Raw genomic sequence first — 25,559 nt, forward strand, 5'->3', positions numbered from 1 at the left:
ACGTGGCCTTGAGGCGGCAGCCATTTTAGGAGAGGCAAGCCGCGTGTGAGCTAAGCCTTCCGTGGGTCCTTATTTTGGCTCTTTGATTAGAATAAACATAGCAACAGAGCCCGGAGCTTAGGTAGCCCTACCGCCAGCTCCTTTATTTAAGGCGCAATTTATTTCTGGCAGAACAGCAACTTGCATTCAGTCGGTTGATTAGGCGCTGCATAAGGCAATTCAGTCGTCACTCCTTTGCTGCCTTATCACTTTGACTGTTTTATTACTTCATTTAACTTTGCTGGTATTACTGTTATTGCCTTAAATTGCCGTGATTGGCCTTATTTTACTTCAAATAAGGTTAATTTGTTTTAATATTAAGTAGAGCCATTTTCCTTGGTAATTTACTTTACTTCTCTATACTTGGATTTATTTCTTGGGATTTGACCTAACCTTGATTGCTTCCACGTTGCTGATATTACTTTATTTAAGGTGCTTGCCTTGGGTAAGCGTAATTAATTCAAGTGCTTCATTTGGCAATAAATCAATAGTGTGCCTCCACTCATTTAGGTAGTAATTTAAATAATTCAGAGCTAAGTTTAAGGTTATCTAGGCCTGATCTGCTTTGCAAACTGCTGTAAGGGTATAACTCAATTTCCCTACCTTCCTCCCTTGAGTGCTAATTGGTTAATTGGTTAAATAAAATAATATAAATAATATAAAATAAAAATAAGAAACCACTAATTTTATATCAGTTAGAGCAATACCAGCGCTGACAGTACTGAGCTAATACCATTTTACTTGAAGCAAACACAACCGCTTGGGCTGTTATTTGGTTTTTCTCTTGTGCTAAGTCCGTCCAGTGCAGCCAATACTGAACTATAGTACAGGCCCCTGCTTCTTTGTTTGCTCACGCATAACTAATAAGCTTCTTGCTTCTGATTGGGTAACCCAGGGCGTTGAGTGAAGATATGTCGGCACAGGGTAATCAGGTAAATGACGTTGTACCTGGGGGGAACCAGGGGGAGTCTCAACCATTTATTATTCCTAGTAACCCTCAGGCTTTGGCCCAGTTTTTCACTGCCTTTCAGGAGTTTTACAATCTAAGGTCTGCAGGCCAAGCGGCACCCGCGCCAGGGGCAGCAACTCCAACGGCAATCACGACAGCGCCTTCAGCGGGAATCGGGTCGCCAATGACAACGGCAGCAGGACCTTCAGCGCCATCTGCGCCAATAGCATTTTCCCAGGATTACATTGAAGATTCTCAACTCAAGGAGGTAGTACTTCCCGGTACTTCTGCATCCACAGTGGCTGTGTTGACTGCGGCAAAAAAGGCTGCAGGTCGGCTTAAGAAAAACACCGGCTCTCAAAAGTCGGCCCCCTCAGGCAAGTCGAGGGGAGGCCAGAGGGGAGCCGGGAAGGGCAAGGCTAGCGCCCAGGGCTCCAAGGCTACTAACCCTAAAAAGGACCCAGGTGTGCCTAGTCTCTTTCAGATTCCTCCCCTGCAGTCGGCGCCGGTCGAGGTCGTGTCAGAATCAACTTCAGATGAAGAAGAGCACGATCGGCAGGCGGTACAGGCAAACAACGCTCCGGGACAGGCCCCCCCTGAGGTCCCTTCGGGAAAGAGGAAAGAAAAAAGGAAGCACACGGCCAAGAAGAGCAAGAAGAGCAGGCGGTCGGAATCCGAGGACGACTCAGGTACTTCTTCCTCATCCGATTCTGATAGCGATGCGCCTAGGGAGGAGTATTGGGGCCACGGGGAGGATTCCGTGGGTCTTCCCGCATGGGCACATGAACGGAGGGCCAACTCCTATCGTAAGACCTTCAATGGGACCCTGGAATGGAAGGATGGCTCCCTGGTGCCCGATGTAAAAACCTCCACTCACTTGTCCACAGATTTCATTGTGGGCAACCACTTATCCCAAAGAAAAAGAGATAAAATCCTCAATGGGGATTATATTGACATATTCAGATTGTTGCCCCCTGCAAAACTAACAGGTAAAGGTGAAAAGAGGCGCAGTTACGGGAAGCGCAGGTACAGAACGCCAAGGGTCGAGCGTACCTTCGACAATTGGCTCAATGGGTTCCAGGTGTTCATAGGTGTGGTCAGCGCCGCTTATCCTAAACGGGCGATGCATTTGATTGCATACTTGGCCCATGTGAGGAGGGCGCGGGAATTAGCCGGTGATATTGCTGCCCTGAATTATGACGAAGATTTTCGTAGAAATGCTTCCTTGCTATCCTCCACTCGCTGGGACCTGAGGGACCAAAATATTTGGTCGGATCATGTGGGCCCCTTTGTGGAAAAGAAGTACCAGGATCCATCTAAATCTTGGAGGACCGTCGCCAAGCAGAAGCGTCTATGTTGGGAATTTAATAAAGGGGTTTGTGCGAGACCGGCCTGTAAGTACAGTCACGAATGTGAAAGATGTTCGGGTAATCACCCATCTACTGCCTGCATTAAAGGGAGGCAGCCCTTTCGGGGTGGAAGGGGCTCTTTCAATCAGGGTCCCAGAGGTGGCCAGGGAGCCTCTTTCGGATCTCAAGGGAACAGGCAGTAACCTTAATTTGGCATTGGCCTATTCCCCCATCAAGCTGGCCCCGTTAAAAAACCTTTTAGACAGCTACCCCAACAGGACAGCAGCAGGGTACCTATGGGAGGGCTTTCGTACTGGTTTCAGAATCCCGGTTGCGTTTCCACCCAACTCGGGCGATCCCCCTAATCAGAAGTCAGTCAGGGAGATGCCGGAGGTTGCCCGTAAGAAAATTAACAAAGAAATCAAAGCAGGTAGGGTAGCCGGCCCCTTTTTAGCTCCTCCAATCATTGGCCTTCATGTATCCCCTTTAGGCATAGTCCCCAAGAAAGCGCCGGGCGAGTTTCGCATGATTCACAACCTTTCCTACCCAAAGGGAGGGTCTGTCAATGATGCGATACCGCAGGAGCTTTGTACAGTGAGATACGCCACCTTTGACCAAGCGGTCAGAGTCATTCGCAAATTTGGAAGGGGCGCTTGGCTGGCAAAATGTGACATTGAGTCGGCCTTTCGGCTCCTGCCAGTGCACCCGGAAGATTTCCGGTGGCTCGGATTCAAATTTGAGGGGGCTTATTTTGTGGACAAAGCTATGCCCATGGGTTGCTCAGTGGCCTGCGCAGCCTTTGAGGCATTCAGTACCTTCCTGGACTGGGCCCTTCGCTTTAGAACTGGCACGGAAGGTGTGTCGCACTACTTGGATGATTTTATCCTCGTAGCTGATAGCAGACATAGGTGTGCAGAGCTTCTCAAAGCTTTCATATCATTAGCAGGGGAGCTAGGAGTTCCCCTAGCCGACGACAAAACAGAGGGCCCAGCAACAACCATGGTCTACTTAGGCATCGAGTTGGACACTGTAGCGCAGACCTCAAAACTCCCCAGAGAGAAACTGGTGGCACTTGGTGACCTTATTCGGCAACTCCTCCCCCTTAAAAAAGTTACACTTAGGCAGATACAATCACTTCTTGGTCATTTAAATTTCGCCTGCCGGGTAGTTTCCCCTGGCCGTCCTTTCTGTAGCCGCCTCGCGAAGCTGTCGGCAGGCCTGCGTTCCCCTCATCATAGGATTCGGCTTTCTAAGGAAGTAAAATCTGATCTACAAATTTGGTTGAAGTTCCTCGAGAACTACAACGGTATTTCCCTATGGCAAGAGAACTTGTCACTGCAGGTGGACTTTCAAGTGCATTCGGACGCGTCAGGCTCCCTCGGGTTTGGCGTTTACTTTAAAGGGCAATGGTGTGCCCAGCGTTGGCCTGAAGCATGGAGGGGAGGGCCCATTACCAGGGATCTAACCTTCCTAGAATTCTTCCCAATTGTAGTGGCAGTCCACTTATGGTCAGAGGTTTTCAGCAACCATAGGGTTTGCTTCCACACCGACAACCAGGCGGTAGTAGCAGTCCTCACTAGGCAGGCCGCGCATTCCTCAAGAGTTGGTGCCCTTCTGCGTTCCTTTGTTCTCCGCTGTTTAGAACTTAATATCCACTTTTCCGCCAAATTTGTGCCTGGTGTTAACAATGATATCGCGGATGCCCTATCTCGTTTTCAGATGGACCGCTTCCGCTCGTTAGCACCGGATGCTCAGTTACTACCTCAGCCCTTCCCGGAACAGCTGTGGAGACTTGGGGACCAGAGTCCTGGGAACCAGAAGTGATTCAGGGAGTATTAGCTTCATTGGCGCCCTCCACGTTGAGATCTTATAAGAAGGCGTGGTCGGATTTCTTAAAGTTCCGGGCAAAATCCAGCGCCGCCAGGAGCAACGCCCCTCCCGTTAGGTCTGAGGTCTTGTCCTATTTAGTGCACTTAAAACGCCTGGGACGTGCCCCAAAAACCCTCAACCTACAGGCCGCAGCAATTTCTTTCTTTTGCAAAGCGTTATTTTCGTCAGATCCATGTGCTGAATTTGTCATACGAAAGTCTCTAGAAGGTTGGCGTAGGCTGCAGCCCCCAGCCCGGGACTTGAGGAGGCCTATTTCTTTTGACATACTTTTCCAAATCCATAAAAGGTTGAGAACGGTCTGTTGGTCAAAGTATGAGGCACGCCTGTTTTCAGCAGCATACTCCATCGCCTTTTTCGGGGCGATGCGTGTGGGTGAGGTGGTTTTTGAGGATGGTCAGCTTGGCTCCTCCCGGGGCTTACTGTTGAGTGACATCACACTTTCACGCGAAGATTTGATTGTACGGATTCGCAGTTCCAAGACAGACCAGTTCGGGAGGGGGGCTCTGGTCCGGCTTCTGGCAACAGGGGAACTAGGCCCGTGTCCGGTTAAGGACACCAGACGCTTCTTGTCTATGAGACCTAACATGGCGGGGCCTCTTTTGATCCATGCGGACGGTGTACCCCTGACGCGGCACCAGTTCACCAGGGTCATGCGCTTAACTCTTAAAGCATGTGGCTTCCCACCGGCAGATTTCGCGGCGCACTCCTTTAGGATTGGAGCGGCCACCACGGCAATGCACCTGGGCCTTACGGCCGAGAGGATTAAGGATCTAGGCCGCTGGAAATCGGACGCATACAAACGCTATCTAAGAAAGAATTTATAATTTCCCAGTTGGGGGTTCACTGACCATGGCCCATTCTTTTGATTTCTTGCAGGAAATATGGGAGTGCGCGTCTGGTTAATCGGGCACAGCATCGTGCATTGGGCCAGGGTCCGCGCCATCAATTCCGGTCTTGGGCCGCGACTGGGCTTGCCTGATGGCATCACAATATCTTGGATCTCGCGGAGGGGAATGCGTTGGGCTGAGATGTTGCCCGCATTTAAGACCAGAGTCGCGAGAGAGGGCCCCCCGGATGCTTTATTGATACAATTGGGTGAAAACGACCTGGCCTATAGAAAGGCGGTCGATTTGCAGTGGCACATATTCGGTGACCTGGAGGAGCTTAAGTCCACTTACCCAAACCTCACAATCATTTGGGCCTCCTTGATGGAGAGGCGGGTTTGGAGGGATTGCAGGTGCCCGATGGCCATAAATAGGGCGAGGAAAGCCGTGGATCGGGCGGTGGTGCGTAGAGTGGCAGCCCTGGGGGGAAAGGTCATACGACACCCGGGCATTCGTTTCAATGGTGAGGCCCTCTACCGGTTTGATGGCGTGCATCTGTCTGATGCAGGAAATGATATATGGCTGGAGGATATAGCTATGGGGATAAGGGATTGGTTCAGGCGTGAGAGGATTGGCGGCGAGCGTTTGCTCGTGTGGCGGTAGGCATTGGTATGAAGGGGTTAAGACGATGTGTGGGGGGGGAGGAACGCCATCACCTCCCCCCAGCGAGCGAAGGGTGGTCCGTTAAAGGACCCCGGGGGGCGTGGCCCTGTCCGAAGCCTATGGAGGTGTGGGCCAAAGGCACGCCCCAGAGCGGTGACCCGGGGGAGCTCCTAGTCGACGTGCCTCGCGGGAGTCTCCCCCGATATAAGGTTAACCCTTCCCCGTGTCTCCAGCAAATGGGCTGGAGCCGGATAGCCGTTAGGACCAATGCCTATGCCAATGCCTCTCATTCCTGAATTCAATAAAGTTGTGGCCTAATTCGCCCAATTAACCTTACATACGGTGTCCTGTGTCTTTATTTATCCTGGTGGGGGGCGGGAACTCGCCACGCAAAGAGCGTTTCCAAAAGACACAGTAGATTTCAAGCACTAAGGAGGGATTTTGCAGGCGGGATTCAAACATACACCAGAACTTTAGGATTGCAGAATTGAAGTGAATTAAAACATTCTGTCACCCTAGCACAACAAATCCCCCTTTTTTTAAAAAAATGACTTTTTAGGGTTGTGACAGGAAACTACTGGTACATTGAAAAGTGGGGTGAACAAATGATTAACCGGAAGATATGTAAACAGCCTGCAAGGAAATAAGCGTGGATACAGAATGAATGCTCATTGTCATACAATCACCCCATTAACAATAAAAAGGTCAGACATAATCTAACCACTGCATAAGTGCTGTACAAGCAAATCAGGATAAATGCTCAATAAACAGGTTGTCTGGAAGAGCCCATTGTCTTCCGCAAACAGCCATGCACAGACTAGCTTACCCACTTTAGAAAACCTATCTCTGTGTGTAAAAACAGCATATACGTGTGCATATATATAGGTCTTCCATTCAGTCTCCCTTCTTATCTTGCTACAGAATATATTGAATTTCGATTACACTTAATCCTCAGACATCCACTGAGCCAGACCCTGGGGCACATCAACAGGCATTGCCTGCCCAGCTGCAACACAATGAAAACAAGACTTCCTGCTGACCTATCACATCTGGACAGATAGAAGAGATTCTTTATCCTCTTAACAGCTTTCTCCATGCCCTCAGGAAGCACCCTCTAACTCCAGACTATGAGAAGGCTGGAAGAAAAGAAAGCAATATCTAAAAGCAAGGAAAGCAAGTCATGGTAGTCAGAGCAAGCGCTAATGATATTCTTTCAACAATGCAGACCCAATACATTTTTGGCCCCTCCACTCATCTTTTTCTTGGGCATTCGTGATTATTTGTACTCATGATGGTATCAGGGTGGTTATTGTTGCATCAGGGTGCTCTCAGATGACTTGTTTATTGACTATTCATCCTGATTTGTTTGCAGGGAGATTAGAGGAGGCTGGCTATTTAATGAGCATTCACCCTGATTTGTTTGTGAGAAGGTTAGATGATGTTGTGTCAAAGCAATTGTCACCCCACACTTTCCACTGCACTTTCCCCGCCATCTTCTTTATCACAAAACATCCAATCTGCTGGGAAGCGGGTATGTTGCACAAGACCTCCCAGTCAGTCAATTGGTCTGAAAAGTTAAAGGACTTCAGCAGGAAGGTGCAAGGCGTGCACTGAATAGAAACAAAGCAGTATGTCTGTCCCAATAATTTTCCAGGTACAAGCTGTATTGAAAGTGGAATTACATATAAGCACCCTGGTACCATCATGAGCACAAATCATTGTGAAAGCACAATAAAAAGGATGCATGGAAGGGCCCGCCAACAGGCAGGGCCTTTTCAGTTGTAGATCCAATTGTAGGGAATGCCTTCTCCAAGGAAGCCTACCTGGCAAAAGCACATTGCTTTTCAAGAAGCCTTTTCTGAAAATCACAGGTACTGAATGCCAGTTAATGTTTTTCTGCTATTCTGCTACTGTTTTGGGTTTCTCTGAAGAAAAGCAGGGTATAGATTTAAAAACACAAACAAATACATTTTAGTGGGTTTATGCAACAAATCCAACTGAATTATAGAACTAATCCAACCATGCTCTTGGAGATGCATGGAAATCTGGTCCAAACCATTCATTTCCTTGATAATCTCATTATTTGGAAAAAGTCTCATCTGAACTCCTAAGTACCCTGAATCAGAACCAAACCAGAACAGTATTTGCCATAATTAATAAAACAAATGACAATAATGGAACCAAAACAAACAAGTAATTTGATTCCCTAGGCAGTGTTACGTTGAGTACGTTAGTCTAAACAAATACTCAGCTGGGCTGGGCTCCAGAAATAACCCTACTCCAAGAAACAGTTACCCTTGGAGACCATCACCCATCCTGTTCCCCTGGGCAATGCCTTTGTTGGTGGGGTTACTATACCAACTAGGCCTGGAGTGCCACCTGGTACAGCTGCTCCTTCAATTCCACCAGAGCCTTGTTATTGCTGTAAATATTCTGAAGACCAGCTGATTCCTGCAAACATGAATATCATCCTCTCTCGGTAAGAAAGACTAGCTTGCTCTTTTTAGAAATGTTCCCATTTGCAGACTGATTTTAAACCTGCTCTTTGAGGTGCAGAACATTCAGGAAATGATGAGTCAGGGTGGCATGGGTGGCACTGACTGGAGTTTTTGTGATTAACACAGCAGCAACTATAGCACATACCGTAAGACACAATACAGAAAAACATAAATCAGAAAGACAAGCCTTGCCCCCAAGAAGATTACAAGCTAATTTTTGACAAAGAGGGAGGCAACAGAAAAAGGGATGAATAGGACAAGTGACAGTTGCAAGGTATGAATGTAAGCCAATGCTGCTGTTGTACTTTGGCGTAATTTCACAGGAGGGGAAATAATCATGTTCAGGGTATAAGAAGAAAAGCAAGAGTGTAGAAAGATATTTGAGGCTGATTAAGAATAAAGGTAGAGGGCCTAGAACAGGCATAGGCAAACTCCGCCCTCCAAATGTTTGGGACTACAATTCCCATCATCCCTAGCTAATAGGACAAGTGGTCAGGGATGATGGGAATTGTAGTCCCAAACATCTGGAGGTTCGGAGTTTGCCTATGCCTGACCTAGGAAAAATGCAAAGCACTCCCCTCCACCAGCAAGACATGCACAGGGGATGCATAGATTGTTAAGTATAAGGGATATAAGAAGATACACATGGGATAACGTACAAGGCTTAGGTAAATATGTATGGGAGAGATAAGCTTCTATGGGGGGAGGATAAGCTACGTAGGCACAGTGACCCAAGATAATATGTACACAAGCATACGAAATATGCATGAGAGGTATAGCTAAGTATGCACTGGGGTAGGAAGATATACGGTACATCAGAGAGGTACCTATAGGTTCATGGATGGTAGTAACTAAGCACAGAAGGCATGGGAAAATATGTATGGTACCAGAGGAAGTAGCCAGGCGTGCTTGGAAGAGGGCAGGTAGCTAAGAAAACATGGAGTAGCTAAGCATAGAAGGCACAGGAAGATACACATCAGAAGAGGTAGCTATGAATGTACAGGAGAGGTCAGCTTGTACAGGGGAAGACAAAGAGCTGCCATTTACCCTGATGACAAAGCTCCACCAATGGAAGACTGAATAGATGCTTTACAGAAGTTCTTCAATTAAAGCCAATCAGCCTTCCTGAGAACTTTGGAAGAATGATAGCGGAATGGGGATGTGGGGGAGAGAAAGAATGTCTAGGGGAGAAGTATTTAAGAATAAAAGGTCAGAGCAGAAGGAACTTACCTCTAATCCATCTCAAAGCACCCCTGCTTTTGCAGCTCTAACTGCAGCCCAAAATCCAGCAGGTGCTCTTTCTTGCATGCAGCTGTGGTGCTGAGGAAAACCTCACCTGCTTAGATTTTTTGTGCCATGTTAGAAGAGGGATAGAAGACGACAAACCTATAACTAGGGATTCAACAGAAGGAAAGAAATTTTTTTAAAAGAGGCCTGGGATTTTTAAATATATATATATTGCTGTGTGAAAAAGATGTAGGTGTCAGTGCCAAACAAGCCTCTCCCTTAGGAAAGAAGTCCATAGATATGATACCACAATACAAAAAGGTCTTTGCGTGACCTGGCTGCTACTCAACTCACCTGAGAGTGGAGAGCACCTGAAGGCCTGCTGCAAATAATAATCTCTGCACATAGGTAGGTAAATGTGAGAGGGGATAGTCTTTTACATCACCAGAAGAAGAAAAAATGAGGGAAGAAGAGAAACACAATGTCTACAGCTTACAGCACAACAAACTCATTTTCCCACACTGCACTTTAAGTCTCATTTGCACTTGCTGTGCACACCAGAGAGGGGGTGGTGATATTTTCACCCGGTGCACATTACCTAATTTGTTTTTTTTTCGGGCCTGCAACTTCCTAACCCCAAAACATTTAATGAAGCTGTCATCTTTCCAAGGGCTGTTATGGCTTGAGTCCAGGTTCTTGAAGGACTCTATCTTCCTGCCCGAGTACCAGGGGTGCCAACTTGAATAGAATATTGGGGGGAGGCAGGTGAACCCCACACTGCATATATGATCATATGACATGGCACACACGCACCCATCAACTTTGGGGGCCCCTATGCTGGGTGCTAATATCCTCAGGGGAGTGAGTACCTTCTTTTGATCCAATTAACATCAGAGGCAGAGCTGGTGGTGACATAAGAGACAGCCTTTTCTGCAGCTGCTCTTGTACTGTAGAATTGCCTCCCAAGAGAGGTTAGACTGGTTCCCTCTTTGTTATCTTTCCACAGACAGGCTAATACTGCCCTATTCAGACGATGTTGACAACTGGACCATTATCAGGACGATTGGTATTTTAATGTTGGTTATAAATGTGTTTTATTGTATTTTAACTATTTTTTAAACTGGTAGGTTTTTTTAGTTTGTATTTTAAAATGATTTTAGAAGGTCATAAGTTCCCTTGAACCCCAACTTGGGAGAAATGCAGGATATAAATATATTAAATAAAATGAATCTGCACATGTACAACAGCTGTCTCTCAAATGTACACATGCCAACTTAACTGTAGCTTACATTTTCAAACTGGATGGAAGCTGCAGGATACATGTGGATTATAACTAATATCATGTTTACTCAGCTTCAAACACCAGCAGTGGGAGCACACTGAAGATGAAGTAAACAGGGTAATTGTGTGCATAGCCTTAAATAAATAAAAAAGCAGGAACTTGTTTCCCTTTTCCAGAGACACCCAAGTGAAGATAATGGAGAATATAGTCACCAATGCAGAGAAATATTTTGGGAAATTCTGCATTCTGATGGCTGCTTACACACGCAAGACTGCAAAGCTTCGAGACAAGTCTGACCTGCTAGTCAAGCAGCTCATTGACTATGGAAACACAGAGAATCCTGAGCTGCGGACCACTGTGAAAAACTTTGCTGAGGAACTGGCAAAGGTGCAAGATTACAGGCAGGCAGAGGTGAAAAGCTGACTTTGACAACCTAAATCCAGAGCAGTGGGTGTGCATGGAGTAAGAGCAAGGGAATATCCATTCTGTATTAAGATCAGAGAAAAGATTCTTGTAGGACCCTGAAGACTCTTTGCTACAACAGACAAACACAGACATCCTCTCAAACTAATATTCTGGATGACTTGTTTTATTTTACTTTATGTGACAAAAGAACTGTGTTTTCATCAACTGCATAACTGTCAGGGATCAAAGAGGTGCAACCTGTTTATTATTGTTGTTATTATTATTACTTTATATACCACCCTTCATGTGAATAACACAAGGTAATATACAGCATAAAAATACATAACATAACGAAAACAAATGAAAAAACTCCTAAAGGTGCACTATGGTTGTCAATGCAGCAATTCTTAAAATGCGTGTTTCCTTATACTTGTCTTGCTTTCTCCATTAGGTGGAGAGACTGGAGGTTAAGGTTATTGCACCTCTGAAGATGTATGGGATGCTCATCAAGCAAACTAGGGTAAGCAAATAATTTATTTTAAAAGGCAAGCCCACACCAAGTTCACTGTGGAATTCCAATGACTTTCTAAACTGGGACACAAGCTCATGCAGAAGCAGGTGTAGGAACATAGGAAGCTGCTTCTATTAGCTTTGACTGGTAAATGCTGCTGTGAGGTTGCTGCCTGGAGCTAACAGTCATTAACATGTTACACCTTTGTTGAAGCATCTGCACTGGCTGCCATAAGCTAACAAGCCAGGTTCAAGGTGTCCACTTGTTTACAAAGCTGTAAACAAATTGAGAGATAGCTACTTTAGACAATATCTCACCCCTTAAACCCCATGGCACAGAACCACCCCTGGTGGTACCAAGGACTCCTATATTTGCCTTCTGTCCAGCAATAGTAGGATTTCCAGAGTTGTGGCCTATTTAACATGAAATACATTATCACATGAGATGAGACAAGCTCCCACAATCAGTTCTTTCGGATGCCTACTTAAGACCTTATATTTCCCTAAGCTTTAGCTTAATGAAATTTTTAATTATGGTCAACTGAGCATTCTCTGGTGTTGAACTGTTAACTGTATTATTTTTGTTGTGTATTTTATACTTAGTTTTGCTTTTTTGAACAATACTCTGATATTTTATAATGTGAGAGCTTTTTAAAATTTAAAATATACTAATAAAATTGTTGTATTTTGCTACATTAAACAGGCTGAGATTAAGAAATTCAACAAGGCCCGAAACAATGAAATAAAGCAGCTAGAGAAGTTGGAGAAGATCCGACAGAAGTCACCATCCGACCGACAGATGATTGTATCCTTGTTAGCATGTTGCCGCTTCAATCTCTTCCCTACTCCGGCAAAAACAGTCCTGGCTCCCCAGTACTGTACTGCAGAGTTCCGGCCTTCTTAATGCAGCTATATCAGGAAGGCAAAGTTACAAGCCCTTGCTATGGGTGGCTATTATTACAGTGAGGTTTCCTTCTGAGCGTTCCACAAAGCAGTGGAATTCAATGAAACCTATTGGAAACAGACATACACAGGGAAAACCATCTCCCTGAATAAGGAAAAGCAAAATAGATTGTTGCAGGCTCACAACTGGCTCTCTGGAGAGGGAACTGGGGCCCCGATGAGATGAAAATAGTATGAATAATGCTCAGATAACAAGCATAGGTTTTGAAAGCACACACCCCCTGCACTGCCCGCTTACTTCCTTGTCACAGAGCTGCAAACATGAAATTGGAGATAAAAACACATGACCCCTGGACATACATTTTAGTAAGGGCATGCAAAAATTTGTGCCTCGAGTCTCTTGCTATGCTAGGCTGCACCCTGGAATTTATTTACTTCACAAAGGTGAGAAAGCCCCCACACATGTGCAGAGGGCCTGTCACCACTGAGTAATCAGTGCCATCTTAGAGCATTAACTTCTTAGATTGTCCCCAAGCACCTTTTGATTTAGGCTATGTACACATCATACTTTTAAAGCACATTACTTCCCCCAAAGGATCCTGGGAACTGTCATTTGTTACCTTGCTTTGTTGTTGGCATCCATCTGTCTCAAGAGACCATGCAGTGAGGATCTGGGGATCAAACCGCTGTGCTACTGAAGTGACCACTCTGATGCAAGCCTGGGCACTGTGTATGGAGGTCTTTGGCTGCCCAGACTACAAGACCCCCCTTGGCCTCACTGATGTAGTCAAAAGGAAAGCAGAGCAATATATCTGACACCAGCTTGGCTGCCAGAGTTGCAGGAAGGAGACATACAAGGCGCCATCCAACCATCTTAGAGACTCCGTTCTGGATTTGTGTAAGATTTACTCCTTAGCCTTTTCTTCTTCAGAAAATATCCCACAAGGAAGCAGAGGTTTAGGATCAGAGTTTTCCTTCTTCTAGAAGAGCTACTTTCCCAGTTTAACAAGCCCCTTCTTCCCCTCACTTCCATCTACAGCTTGTGCAGAAACTGCCCTCTTGACCACTGGACCCACCATTGGTCTCATCCACTCCATCAGCTGGAGCCTGTCTTTGCATGCAGGAAGAAGTCTGCATGCTCACAGAGGGTTTGAGACCCATTGGCTACCCTCACCTGGTTTAGAAGGCCAGTTAAAGCTGTTTCCTTGGATGTGGCCACTGTCACATGCTGACAGCTTCTAGGAGCCACAGGTGGACAGAAAACCCTAGAAGGAGCATGAAGTGTCTCCCACTAAAGGTACAACCCCTCCCCCATCACCGCAAACACCCATAATTTGTTAAAAAATCTTAGAATTGTAGCTCTATGAGGAACAAACAAGAGCTCCCAGGTTTCTTTGGGAAAAGCCATGTACTTTAAACGTGTTTTAAATGTATGGTGTGTATGAAGCCTTAGATCTTGAGTGCAGCACACTGCAGCAAACCTAATTCACTAGACTTCATTATTCCCAGGGGCCCAGATTTGCCACCTAATTCCTTAAGGGTCTGATATTCTAATCTAAATATCCAAATAGCTTCCTAGCATCAGTATGTTTAAAATATCAGAGAGAAATGTGAGTCCTCTTATTTCATGAAAAATTCACCCAAAGGGGAAATAAGTCCTGTGTTGGTGAAAGAAGCAAAACACCATAATCCAGGCAGCTCAAAAAAAGATTTCCCTCCTTTTTTTCCTCCTTCCCTTGGCAAAAGATATTTTAATCAGGAACTTCTTCAAAAACTATCCCTTTTCTTCCAAAGGGAGAAGCTCTCAGCAGCAAAATCCTCAGGAAGATTCTCAAGGGGAGGAGAGGAGGCTTGACATTCTCTTAATCCCTGCTGTGCTAAACTCAACTGCTGAGAGAGCAGCCATAAAACAAGGGAAAGACAGAAAGATGCAGCTGTGGAGCAATTTTCCAGGGAGGTAGAAGAGCTCTCCCTCCCTCCCTCCAAGAGGCACACAGAAGATTGTGTGGGGCAAAATGCTGTTTCTTCTAGGAGACAATCATGCACATTTGAACTGAAAAGATTAAACTGCATCCCCCTTCCCACCCTATTACCAAATTCTCAAACTTATCGACTCAAGGCCCACAGCCATTTAGCAGAGTCCAGCAACTTATTGAACATTTGGCAGAATATTTTTATTTATTTGAAGCATTTTATCCCATTATTCGACTTAAAAGGGTCCCATCTCTTCCACTGATAGAGCTTGATAGAATGCAGAGCTGCCAGGCGACAGTTGAGGGTAGAGCCAAATGATGCTGGTGTCTCAGAAGAGCTGATGGAATAGCCCTGTTTCCCATCTCTCTAATAAGTGCTTGATGGAATGGCTGACACCAGAAGAAGGGAAGACCAAAAGGAGCTTGCATGTCTCCCCACCCCTTACTTGACTCATCTTTGCAGTGGTACCAATTAGCTGCCATATGTTGAGCTCCGTACCTAGATTAATTTCACCTATTCTGCCCCTCAGGGAGCTCTTTAGAAGGTTATATAGAAACACACCAACTAGGTGTCTCTTGTCAGCAGAGATCTTCTAGAAAATGGGTGTGAACAACTATAATGCCTGATCCCCTGGGTCATGCCAAGAGTGTCACCTGTGCAATATAGAGGCAGCATAGTCTGTGCACATCAGAGAGGAAGCAGGAGTATCTTCACTTGATGCACATTACCTGATTTGTTTCCTCATGCCTGTAACCCTGCCAAACTCCTATTCAGTAAAGCTGTCATCTGTGCATGCACTATAAACTGTGCATGCTCAACGGCTGTCTCTCAAACGTACACACTCAGCTTACCTCTAGCTAGCATATGTTTTGAAACTGGATGGAAGCTGGATTGAGGGGGAAAAACACCAAACAGCAATATTCTCAAGAAACTAGAGGATGCATACGGATTGTGGCTAATGCTACATATGTTCAGCTTCAAACACTGGAGCCAGAGTAAATTTTAATACATGCACAGTAGGTGATATTGATGTCTCACTTCCCACACCCTTTCCTTTCCCTCCTCAATGCCACAGTTTCTGTGATCTACTAATGGATTTGACTGCCCTCTGGTGCTGAAACTGAACATGGGCCTCTCTCACCACAAACCACTACCAAAATCTGTCTGTACAAAAACAAAGAGTCTTGTGGCACATTAAAGACTAAAAACTTAATCTGGAAGTCTTTAAGGTGCCATAAGACACTGCTGCTTTTGCTGCAACAGGCTAACAGGACTACCACTCCAGAAACCACTTTTATAACAAATATTATGATGGCTTAAAGAGGGACCAGAGGGTATCCAGGCAAGTCAAGTGCATCCAGCTTATAAAGATTGATGCATGAACACACATGCTCATCACCCCAGACCCAGAAGTGGCCCAAACATAGGGGCAGGGCGGGGGCCATGTGGGCTTATGCATGCTCCACTAACACATGGGGGTGGGGCAGGAACGCAAACCCCGCGAAAATGGAGAGTTGCCTGTATGTGAAATTTATCCTCTTCAATAGCCTCTAGCTTGAGATCCTGCTCAGGATCCTGCTTCCTATTTTTTCCCCTTGACTCTTATACTCAGTCACAGGTAAGGGATTAGATCACCACTGTGTGTAAGTTAACATGCAAGTATGAACACTGGCATCCACAGCTACCATTCCCCATTTGCTCTGGAAAAGTTGGCTACAAGTGCAACAGTAAGAGCATTCACACCATCAGTTTAAGCACTGGCATTCTGCTGGCACTACTTCTGGGTAAGTTCTTATACTATAGCATTTGCGCTTGACTTCAGTCTGTTTGAGAAGCACACTGGAGCAGAGTTTTACATTTCAGACTTCACATGTATTTGGAAAAAGTTCCATTGATTTCAGAGGGATTAGGGACTGACTTACAGACAAGATATATATTGTGACTCTCCGCACAATTCCTGCAGCAGCACCAGCAAAAAGCATGGATCATGATCCAGCTTCATTTGCTCACAACTTATCGTGCACAGCAACAAATTGCAGAAGACAGAGAAATGAATCTCCATCCATATCAAGAAATGCACCCAGCCAGTTCAAAGGACTCAGGCCTAGCCCATACATGAAGCAGAATTACATTGACCAGAAATAACAGAGTGCACTGGACAACTTCAGACTTCACAATGGTAAATCACACTTTTAATCCTCTCCAATAAACAAAAAGCATTGTTGGGTTCTTCCCTGAAAAACTAGCTTTTCCCTGCCCCATACATGTGTGTATGCACATTTCCCCAGTAATCTTTACAAAAGCCTAATAAAGTAGGCACTATATTGTAGATAGGGTGGTAAACATGCTTAAGGGTAAGTAATTTTGAAGGGACATCCTATTTTACATTTTACAGTGGTATCTATGATGTTGTACTAATTCTCATATGCCAGGACTCGGAAATATTTATGCCACTGCAATCTTAAAATATTGGTGGAGCAGAGTTCAGTTGTATTCCAACAGTAAATGAAATGCATTTGAGATGACATGTGCAGATTCTCATGACCCGTGCAACCATAGCTGTCAACTTACAGATTTGAAAATAAGGGACCAGCAGCCTTGAAAATAAGGGACCTGCAGCCTCACCTGTTCCAGGCACTCCAGTCTCCCTGTCCTCCTGCAGTCTGGTCAAACTCATGCTGGTAGCTTCGAGAACACTGTCCAACCAACTTGGTAACCAGAGGTTCAACTGAATAGAATCTGAATCACATGCACCACAAGGCCTATGCAGCCTCAACTTAAGATGGCTCCCCGGCCTGGCTTTGCACTGCAAAGTTTGCAGCAGCACGTGCAACAAAATGGCGTCCAGCATTCAAAAACCCCCTCAGCTTGCATTAACTAGCCACACACAAGGCATGCAAGCTCCACCCCCCAGTCGTTCTTAGACTTCTTACTGGGTGTCAAGCAACACAGTTGGAGCCTCCCTCCTCCCTGGCTGGCAGGGAGGGAGGGAGAGGAGCTGCTTCCTTTGAAATTTAAGGGGCATCATTTAAGGGACATTTAAGGGACATCTATCAATAAGGGACAGCATGGCGCTGGAATAAGGGACTGTCCCTTCAAATAAGGGACACTTGACAGCTATGCGTGCAACACAAATTATTTCCCTATATTTATATTATGCTGCAATCAGTGAGACAGGGCCCTATAATTATGCTCCGCCAAATCAGGCAAAACTCCAAAGCATTCACAGTAGGATATTTTATACACAAAGGTCAAGCTTCTATTCTCCCATAAGCAGAGGAGGGAGGTTGCTTAAAAAGAGAGTGAATAACAATTACTTAAGCCCTTGCAAAACTTTGGCAGAATTACCACCTTGCAAATAAATGTACATAAGTGTCCATGGAGAGTGATACATTTATCCTGTCAGGCGTCGCTCATCTGAGTGAATGCCTTCCTGATAAGCAAGAGTGACTCACTGTTCTCTGCTGGTCCAGAAGTCACACACCACTTGTTTACAACTGTATCTTAAATAGCACTTCTTGTCGTAAATCTACTTTGCTTAGTTGCATCCAACACTCATCAGGGTTCTAACAGCTCACAGCAAGGCAGTGCTGAGTGGAAGCTGATTTAGCTCATCAGCAACCTACAGCGTCTTTTCTACACAAATACTTTGGGAAAGAGGAGTTGGTGCAACCAAAATCTGTTGGGACTGATCTTACCATGAAGCAACTTGAAGCAGATGCTTCCGGAAACAGATTTCACAGGAGGCGTATGTTCCTCAGGATAAGGCCGAAGGCTTGTTTTCCTACACTGGGAACAGTTCAGCATTAATCCTTTTTTCTTTCTTTTGGCCTACAAATCAACCTCTCCCTGCAATGCAAAGCTAAGCCCCTTATCTGTTCACTGCCTTCCAGTGTTACCTGCTAGAGGGATCTTTCACAGCGCAATCACACACATTCACACAACTTGCTGCAGCAATGCAAGTTTTGGATTTCCTAAAGCATAACCCAATGAGCATATAAATGAAGAATTAATTTACGCCCTTAATAAGTGAATGCCACCCAGGGCTCATCTGGGAGGAAGGCTAGGGTATAAATTTAAATAATAATGTGCTTCAAAGTTATTAACAGTGATGGCCATAAGGTTTGCAGAAAGCAACTTTTCCTTGGCAATTTCCACAACAGAACACATGGCCATGATTCCCCGTTTCACTAGCAGGGAGGGCAGATCACACAATACATTTAAAGTATATCCAATGCACATTTAAAGCATTGGCTAAACTGATGGAAGCTGTCAAGACCAACTACAACAAAAGATACAATGAAATTCAGCATCACTGGGGCAGCAACATCCTGAGGCCAAAGAATCTGAGGAACTGTAGTTTGTTAAGAGTGCTGGGAATTGTAGCTTGGGGAAAACTATAGTTCACAGGATTGAGGGAAGTCATGTTTGTTGGGTATGCATGAAATGTATGATGTGCATCTGCCTAAAGATCCTCTGTCAGTGAGACAGGTAAAGGTAAAGGAACCCCTGACAGTTAAGTCCAGTTGTGAACGACTTTGGGGTTGCGGCACACATCTCGCTTTACTGGCCGAGGGAGCCGGCGTTTGTCGGCAGACAGGTCTTCCAGGTCATGTGGCCAGCATGACTATGCCGCTTCTGTCAAAACCAGAGCAGCGCACGTAAACACTGTTTACCTTCCTGCTGGAGCAGTACCTATTTATCTACTTGCACTTCGACGTGCTTTCGAACTGCTACGTTGGCAGGAGCTGGGACCGAGCAGTGGGAGCTCACCCTGTCGCAGGGATTCGAACCGCTGACCTTCCAATCGGCAAGCCCTAGGCTCAGTGAGATACTCAGGATTAAAAGGTAGGATACTTAAACCACAGCCTCAAAGCTTAATATTACGCTCCTGTCTTTGCCTAGGCCGAGTCTCAAGTACATAAAGCCTCTGTCGATGCAAACCGAACTACACAACAGCTTGAAGAGACCATGGATGAGTTTCAGAAGCAAAAGCTAAAAGATATTCAGGTAATAATGACTTCTTAGTGGGTAATCATAACATGAGGCTTAAGGTTGCAATCCTACGTCCATGTACTTGGGAGGAAGCCCAGCAAGATGGGCAGGGTATAAATAATAAATAAATTATTATTATTATCATCATCATCAAACTTAGTGGAAAATTTGCATGTCAGACATGAACTTTAACGTGTGGGTACCGCTGTTGTTGAGAGCAATAAAGATGATTATTTTGGGGGAAATGGGTTTTCTTCCAGAAAAGCCCTCCTAATTTTTCAAATCCTTTTCTCAAAAGCCCATAGGATTGTGACCACCACCTTTATCACCCAGGCTGGGAAGAACTATTTACTTCTACTCTGCTAATCAATCAAATTCTGGAATTAAAAAGAATGAAACATAATATAGTGATGTGGAATGCAAATTACTCTGGTGTCACAGAAAAGGAGGGAAATCTATGATAACACATATTAATTTAAATGGAAAGTTTAAAACAGGAATAGAAAACCCGTGGACTCCCAACTCCTAGTCAGCATGGTAAATGATTATTATGGGAATTGTTCTCCTGCACCATTTGGAGGGCCAAAGGTTTGTCATCCTGGTTTAAAGGTAATGAGAATGTTTTGAGTATGATTAAATTTTTGATCTGGCAAAATAAGCTTTGAAAACATAGAAGTGTGGCATAGTCTCTTTCACTCCCATTTTATAATCCATCCCCAGGGGTTGCCAATAGCAAACCAGAGGTTTGCCCTGGTACCCACAAAATCCCTGAGCTGAACACAGACACACCCATTGCCTCCTTTGACTTAAGGTGACAAGTATGGTTACCCCTTTCCCTCCTTGAACAGTATATAGAGCTGAAGGAAAAAGTTGAAAGAGTGACAGCTCTATGAACTTTTCAAGGCTCAGCACCTGAGCAGATGACTAGAAAGAGGAGCAACTAAGAGAGGGTTGGTTGGAAGGAAAGGTAAGTGATCTGGGGGACAGGTGGAGGGAGGAGGAAAAATAAGCAGCCATAGGGGAGAAAGTGGGGTTCCACAGAAATCAGGAAAGTGTCAGAGAGAGAGAGAGAGAGAGAGAGAGAGAGAGAGAGAGAGAGAGAGAGAGAGAGAGAGAAATGGTGCACACATGCATACATAAACATGCATGTTTGTTCCAGTAAAATGGATTCACTTAAAACGGCATACTTTTTTCACACACTTCCCATCAACCAACAAATCACATCTGTCTCCATTGACTAAACCATAAAAATCACAGCACTTATGTTTTCCAGCATTGCTGTGGCACAAAAACATGGATCCTCATAATTATTTAAGGGATCGCTTCAAAACCACAATTAAATAACAAGGGTCTTTGCTGTCTATATATGTATTTTGTGATTTGTTAGTGGTTTTGCTGTGTCATCCTATGTAAAAAATCATGAAGATCTATAAGGATCTGTGCCTTAGATAAATGTTTCCATACTGCCAGTAAACACCCTGTCGGAGAGTTTCCAGCCTACCATTTTATGTTTAACTTTGATAGTGGGGGGGATCTTTTTAAAACATGCAAATTCAAGAGGATCCATTTTAAGTCTGCTTGATCCAACTTTTACCCAAACTCCATGGAAGATCAAATAAACTTTTCCAAGGAGTCTCAGTAATAATCAGATCCAGTAGAATCAATGCATGTGCACACATACACTTTCTCATTTCCTGTCTCCCTGGGAGTGAGAGGGTAAACCTGGCACTAGGAGAAAATAAGCAACTGGAGTGGGTCGTGCCCACAACACACTCTCAAATTTCCAAATGTGCCCATGGGGTCCAAAAACCTTGGCAACCAAAATCAAGTCTCAGTTATTTTCACAGACAAAAAATTAGTGGGCTGCCAATTACCTTTCCCCTTTGCCAGAAATGAAGTTTTAAATCTTGCCAATGTTCAAGTTACACAAATTGAAAATGAATTGAAAAGCTAAACTGAAAATGGAATATGCATTATTCTCTCCAGAGAGTATTAGATCTATTAGATTGTTCCAGTAAGCTTGCAAATAAATGCATGAAATGGATAGAAGCAGTGCTTCTTTTTTTAAGGTGCTGGTACTCACCATGAGGTTGTTACAGTAAATGCCACACTTTTAACATTTGGAGGAAAAACAGTGCCGGTACTGCGTACCCTTTAGTACCCCCCATAAAAAAAAAAGAGCATCGAATAGAAGCTCTTACATCTTTTGCCATTTATTTACTCTACCTTCCATACAAGTGGTTGTATCAACCCAAAGAATATGACTGCTTCAAGCAAGAATTAGTGTGTATTCCATTGTGATTTTTTTCTTCTTCCAATTTTCTGTTAAACAGCGAGACTCAAACACCTTAAGAGGAGGGGAAAGTGCATTTATAAAATGGCTTACCCCAGCCTGTTCAAACGAAGAGAAAATCGGCACTTTCTGTGGTTGAGGTCTCAAGATTCCTCACCCAGCAAGGTCACTTTGTGGGGGGGCTTCACAAACCAAGTTGGGGGTAATGTCAAGATGTGCTGTCTCCTTTCATTACAGAAGATATTCTTGGACTTTGTCACCATTGAGATGACCTTCCATGCAAAAGCCCTAGAGGTCTATTCCAATGCCTTCCAAACCCTTGACAGCTATGACGCAGAGAAAGATCTGGAGGTAGCTGAATCTGTGACATAATACAGAGTAAATTAAAAATTGCTAGCTATCTTTTGAATTAGAAAACACGAATCTAGGAGGGTCGATCTAGGAGGCCATAGGCCCTGCTCCCTCTGAAGAGGACCTGAGGCCTCTCCAAACCTGCTAGGCCTCTCTGAGAGGGCCAAGGCCTCCCCCCTCTCCCTTCCCATCACTATGAATATGCTCAGTGTCATAAGGAAGCAGAAGAAGCCTAGTTTTCACTGAGGGAAAGAAATAAATAAACCTGTACCTGGCCTATATATACCTCTTCAGACTGCAGGTTGGGGTTTTGTGACTGAAAGTTCGTTCCTCAAGCTTTGGCAAACAGAAAGCTAAAATGTTACAGAAAGTTTGCACACACATGCCGTACTTACAAAGCACATTAAAAGCACATTCCCACAAGTGAGAGAATTCTAGGAACTGTCAATTGTTAGGGATTCTGGGACTTGTATGTTGGGACTTGTAGCTCTGTGAGGAGTAAACTACAATTCCCATGATCCTTTCCTTTGTGTGCCGGGGGTTGCTTTGCAAAGGTATAGTTATAGTGTGTAAGCAGCCTATGTCAAGATTTAAAAACAAAATAAATTGCATGTATGCCTGGAGTATTCAGACATGGGAGCCCCATCAGCACTCATTTTGCGCACAGGATTAGCCCCTCAGTGGCAAGTAGGCCACAGCACCTAGGACTGGAGTGACAGCCATCTTGTTACTGACACGTTGCAGTGGCATTCACTAGCCTGTTGCCCTCCAGATGTTTTGGTCCCAAAAACCGAAGCCCGCATGGCAGGTGGGAATTATGGTTCAAAACGGGGGGGGGGGGGTACCTGGTTGGTGAAAGCTGCATTACACTTGTTCTCCTTACCAGGAAGTCAAAACAGACAGGCTCCAAGCAGCTTACTGTGACCAGATATCACCTTGGTTACCCAGTCACACCATTGTACTTTAATTAGTCAGTGTATTGGCAGAGGCCAGATCACTAATGCCTATTGATCATTGTAGCACCTTTGTTATATCACACATGCATGATTTTCAGGTCTCCAGGTAGGGATTGCTAACAAAATTTGGCTGTGTGATAATTGCCCTAAATAGGATTTCTTGCCTTGCTAGGATTTCAGAGCAAAAATACACATCGCTTCTGGAACCTTCCATGAGGCGAGACCAGACACTACGACAACAAGCCAATCTACTGCCCTCCCATGGTCCACACAGGTGAGAAAGCAGAGTTATTACTTTAATAAGTGAGTTTTGATTCAAAAACCAGCTACTTTGCTGAGTAAACATGGTTAAGATTGCACGGGAAGTGAAAAATTTAACTCACCAGTCCTTGTACAGCACTCTGTCCACTATAACACACTGGTGGTAAACTACTTCAGACTGCTGGTACTCACATGACTCCGCATTCCCTGTATTACTAGTAATTTGCAGAAGCAAGTCCTGAAGCTTGGTCTATGGTATTCTACAGTCTACAATCTGTAGTAGTCTACTAAGGAAATGGCATACATGCAGCCATCACTGCATGTATGCATCACTGGGGGATTGTATCCAGACCCTGAAGTCATTTTTTTTTGTCCCCACCCCACAAGACTACATGAGTCTGGTGCAGCTAAAATAATTTATTCTAAAAGTAGGCGACAGTGAAGTGGGCAGAGAGGTTTAAAGCTTTACTACCAGCCCAGTTCTCTGACATGGGTCACATCCACACCATGCAAATATCACCTATCAGCTCCTTAACAAGGACACAAGGGACCCTAGGCATGCCTCTGTTTGCAACATAATCATCATTAGACTGGCTGGAAGGATAACTATTGTCACACCTTTCCATTTCTAGAGCATCCGAAGCACTCTTCAGAAGCTGGAGCTAGTGGAGAGTGATAAGGAATCTGAAGGGGACCAGTTGCAAGATTTAAGGGATGCTGAATACACCCAGATTCAGTGGGTAACCAGCAGAACCACATGAGACCAACTATCTTGATTAATGAAGCTGTGCTGGATTTATTTATCTACTCCCTGGTTATGCTTTACATTTTCATGCAGGTTTCCTCTAGATCAGAAGTGGACACTGAGTCCAACAGCATCTGCCAGGTACTGTAAGCTCCCATCAGCCCCAACCATCACAGCCAATGATCAGAGATGATGTGAGCTGCAGTTCGGCAATATTCTTAAGTCACCATGCTGATTACCCAGATCAGCACCTACCACTCCTTCTTCAAACTTGAGATTTAAAATAAAATAGAACATTAACTTTCAATCTCTCATTCAATTTTTAAATGGCTTGGGCAGAAGATGGGAGCATAGTGCAATCCCACTTGCAAAGTTTCCTGTTCATTCAGGACTAGAAGCTTACGATTATCACAAACCCACACATCATTTGTACATCAGATGTACATAGATAGCTCAGCAAACAAGTACATTTGCAGTTCAGGTGTCGTTATCAGGAGTGGCCACCCCATACTGCATTGCCCCTGCCTGAAGAGGTACAGCCCATTTCTTCTTTGAATTTTTTCCACCTCAAATCACTGGGCAAATCAAAGCAAATAATTAGGTTTAAACGTTCTCCTCCACAAGTTTATCTTCCATATGATAGTGACCATCACAACATCCTGCAACAGTGAATTCCATAGTTTAATTGGTAGCTGTGTGCTTTGCATTTCCAATCAGTTTCCCTGACCTTGCCTTTCCCAATTTCTAGTGTTTTGAAAAAAAAGAGATATAATTTATCCTTTTTCGCTCTCCCTGTGGTCTGTAATTCACACTTGATGACATACTTTATCTGAGCAAAATAAAATGTGCCACATTGGATTGTGATTTAGTGATTTGTCAGAATTCTGAGGCCAGTGTCTCAGATGAGCCATTAAGTGTCACTGAGTGGGTGGAGGATGCTGATGATTGCCTGTTATTGGGCACATTGTTAAGATGTTTTAGTAGAAGAGCTATATATTTTCAGTGCAAGTAAGAGAGAGTTCAGATAGAATAAAGAGTACTGTTGTTTTCTCTCTTTTTGTGGTAACTTGTTTTACTTCTGAACCTTCTCTTTGAATAAAGTTAATAAGGGCCAAATTAGATATGGTAAGTGCATTATCATAGAACACACTGGAGTTTGCTTGTTGTTTCAATAAAGGGGAAAATTTCTATCAGGACCACAATACAGCATTCAAAAAGAGAAGAGAAGGTTTCAACATCATCTAGAGATACTAGTGAGATATGACCCCCTCCAGACCTATTTGCTTGCACAAAGCTTAAGCAAAGATTAGACCATATCCAATCTTGATTGAACATTCATTCTGATTTGTTTGTTGGGCTGTTAAATGACCATGAGCTTTCATCCTGAATTACTTGTGGGGTGTTTACATGTCTTCGTGTTAATCATTCCTTCATCCCACACTTTT

The 25,559-nt window shown here is 44.5% G+C and overlaps 2 protein-coding genes across 2 annotated transcripts in view; one reads left to right on the forward strand and one right to left on the reverse strand.

The window, feature by feature from the left end:
• GSE1 (Gse1 coiled-coil protein) overlaps positions 1 to 22,016 on the reverse strand; it is a 443,607-nt gene extending 421,591 nt beyond the window's left edge. The window contains exon 1 of the mRNA XM_083752957.1: positions 21,895 to 22,016. The gene's annotated coding sequence lies outside the window, so the exon portion shown is untranslated. The remainder of the gene's footprint in view (positions 1 to 21,894) is intronic.
• Positions 8,074 to 25,168, forward strand: CIBAR2 (CBY1 interacting BAR domain containing 2). The gene is made up of 11 exons (XM_083752037.1): positions 8,074 to 8,193; positions 10,898 to 11,132; positions 11,578 to 11,646; positions 12,340 to 12,441; positions 14,779 to 14,861; positions 16,126 to 16,131; positions 17,720 to 17,741; positions 19,419 to 19,523; positions 22,039 to 22,152; positions 23,281 to 23,382; positions 24,002 to 25,168. The coding sequence occupies exons 1-11, from the start codon at positions 8,174 to 8,176 to the stop codon at positions 24,128 to 24,130; spliced, it is 987 nt and encodes a 328-aa protein (XP_083608163.1). The 5' UTR covers positions 8,074 to 8,173; the 3' UTR covers positions 24,131 to 25,168.
• Positions 25,169 to 25,559: the final 391 nt, after the last annotated feature.

Source organism: Podarcis gaigeae (genome assembly GCF_964106915.1).
Source record: "Podarcis gaigeae genome assembly, chromosome: 8".
NCBI lineage: Eukaryota > Metazoa > Chordata > Lepidosauria > Squamata > Lacertidae > Podarcis > Podarcis gaigeae.

Bases quoted from the DNA above. Each gene is read 5' to 3' on its own strand.
- CIBAR2 (XM_083752037.1), top strand. From the start codon at position 8,174: ATGAATATCATCCTCTCTCG. The intron at 12,442-14,778 runs GTATCCTTGTTA...TTCCACTGATAG, and splicing joins CATCCGACCGACAGATGATT to AGCTTGATAGAATGCAGAGC. The intron at 23,383-24,001 runs GTGAGAAAGCAG...TTCCATTTCTAG, and splicing joins CCCTCCCATGGTCCACACAG to AGCATCCGAAGCACTCTTCA.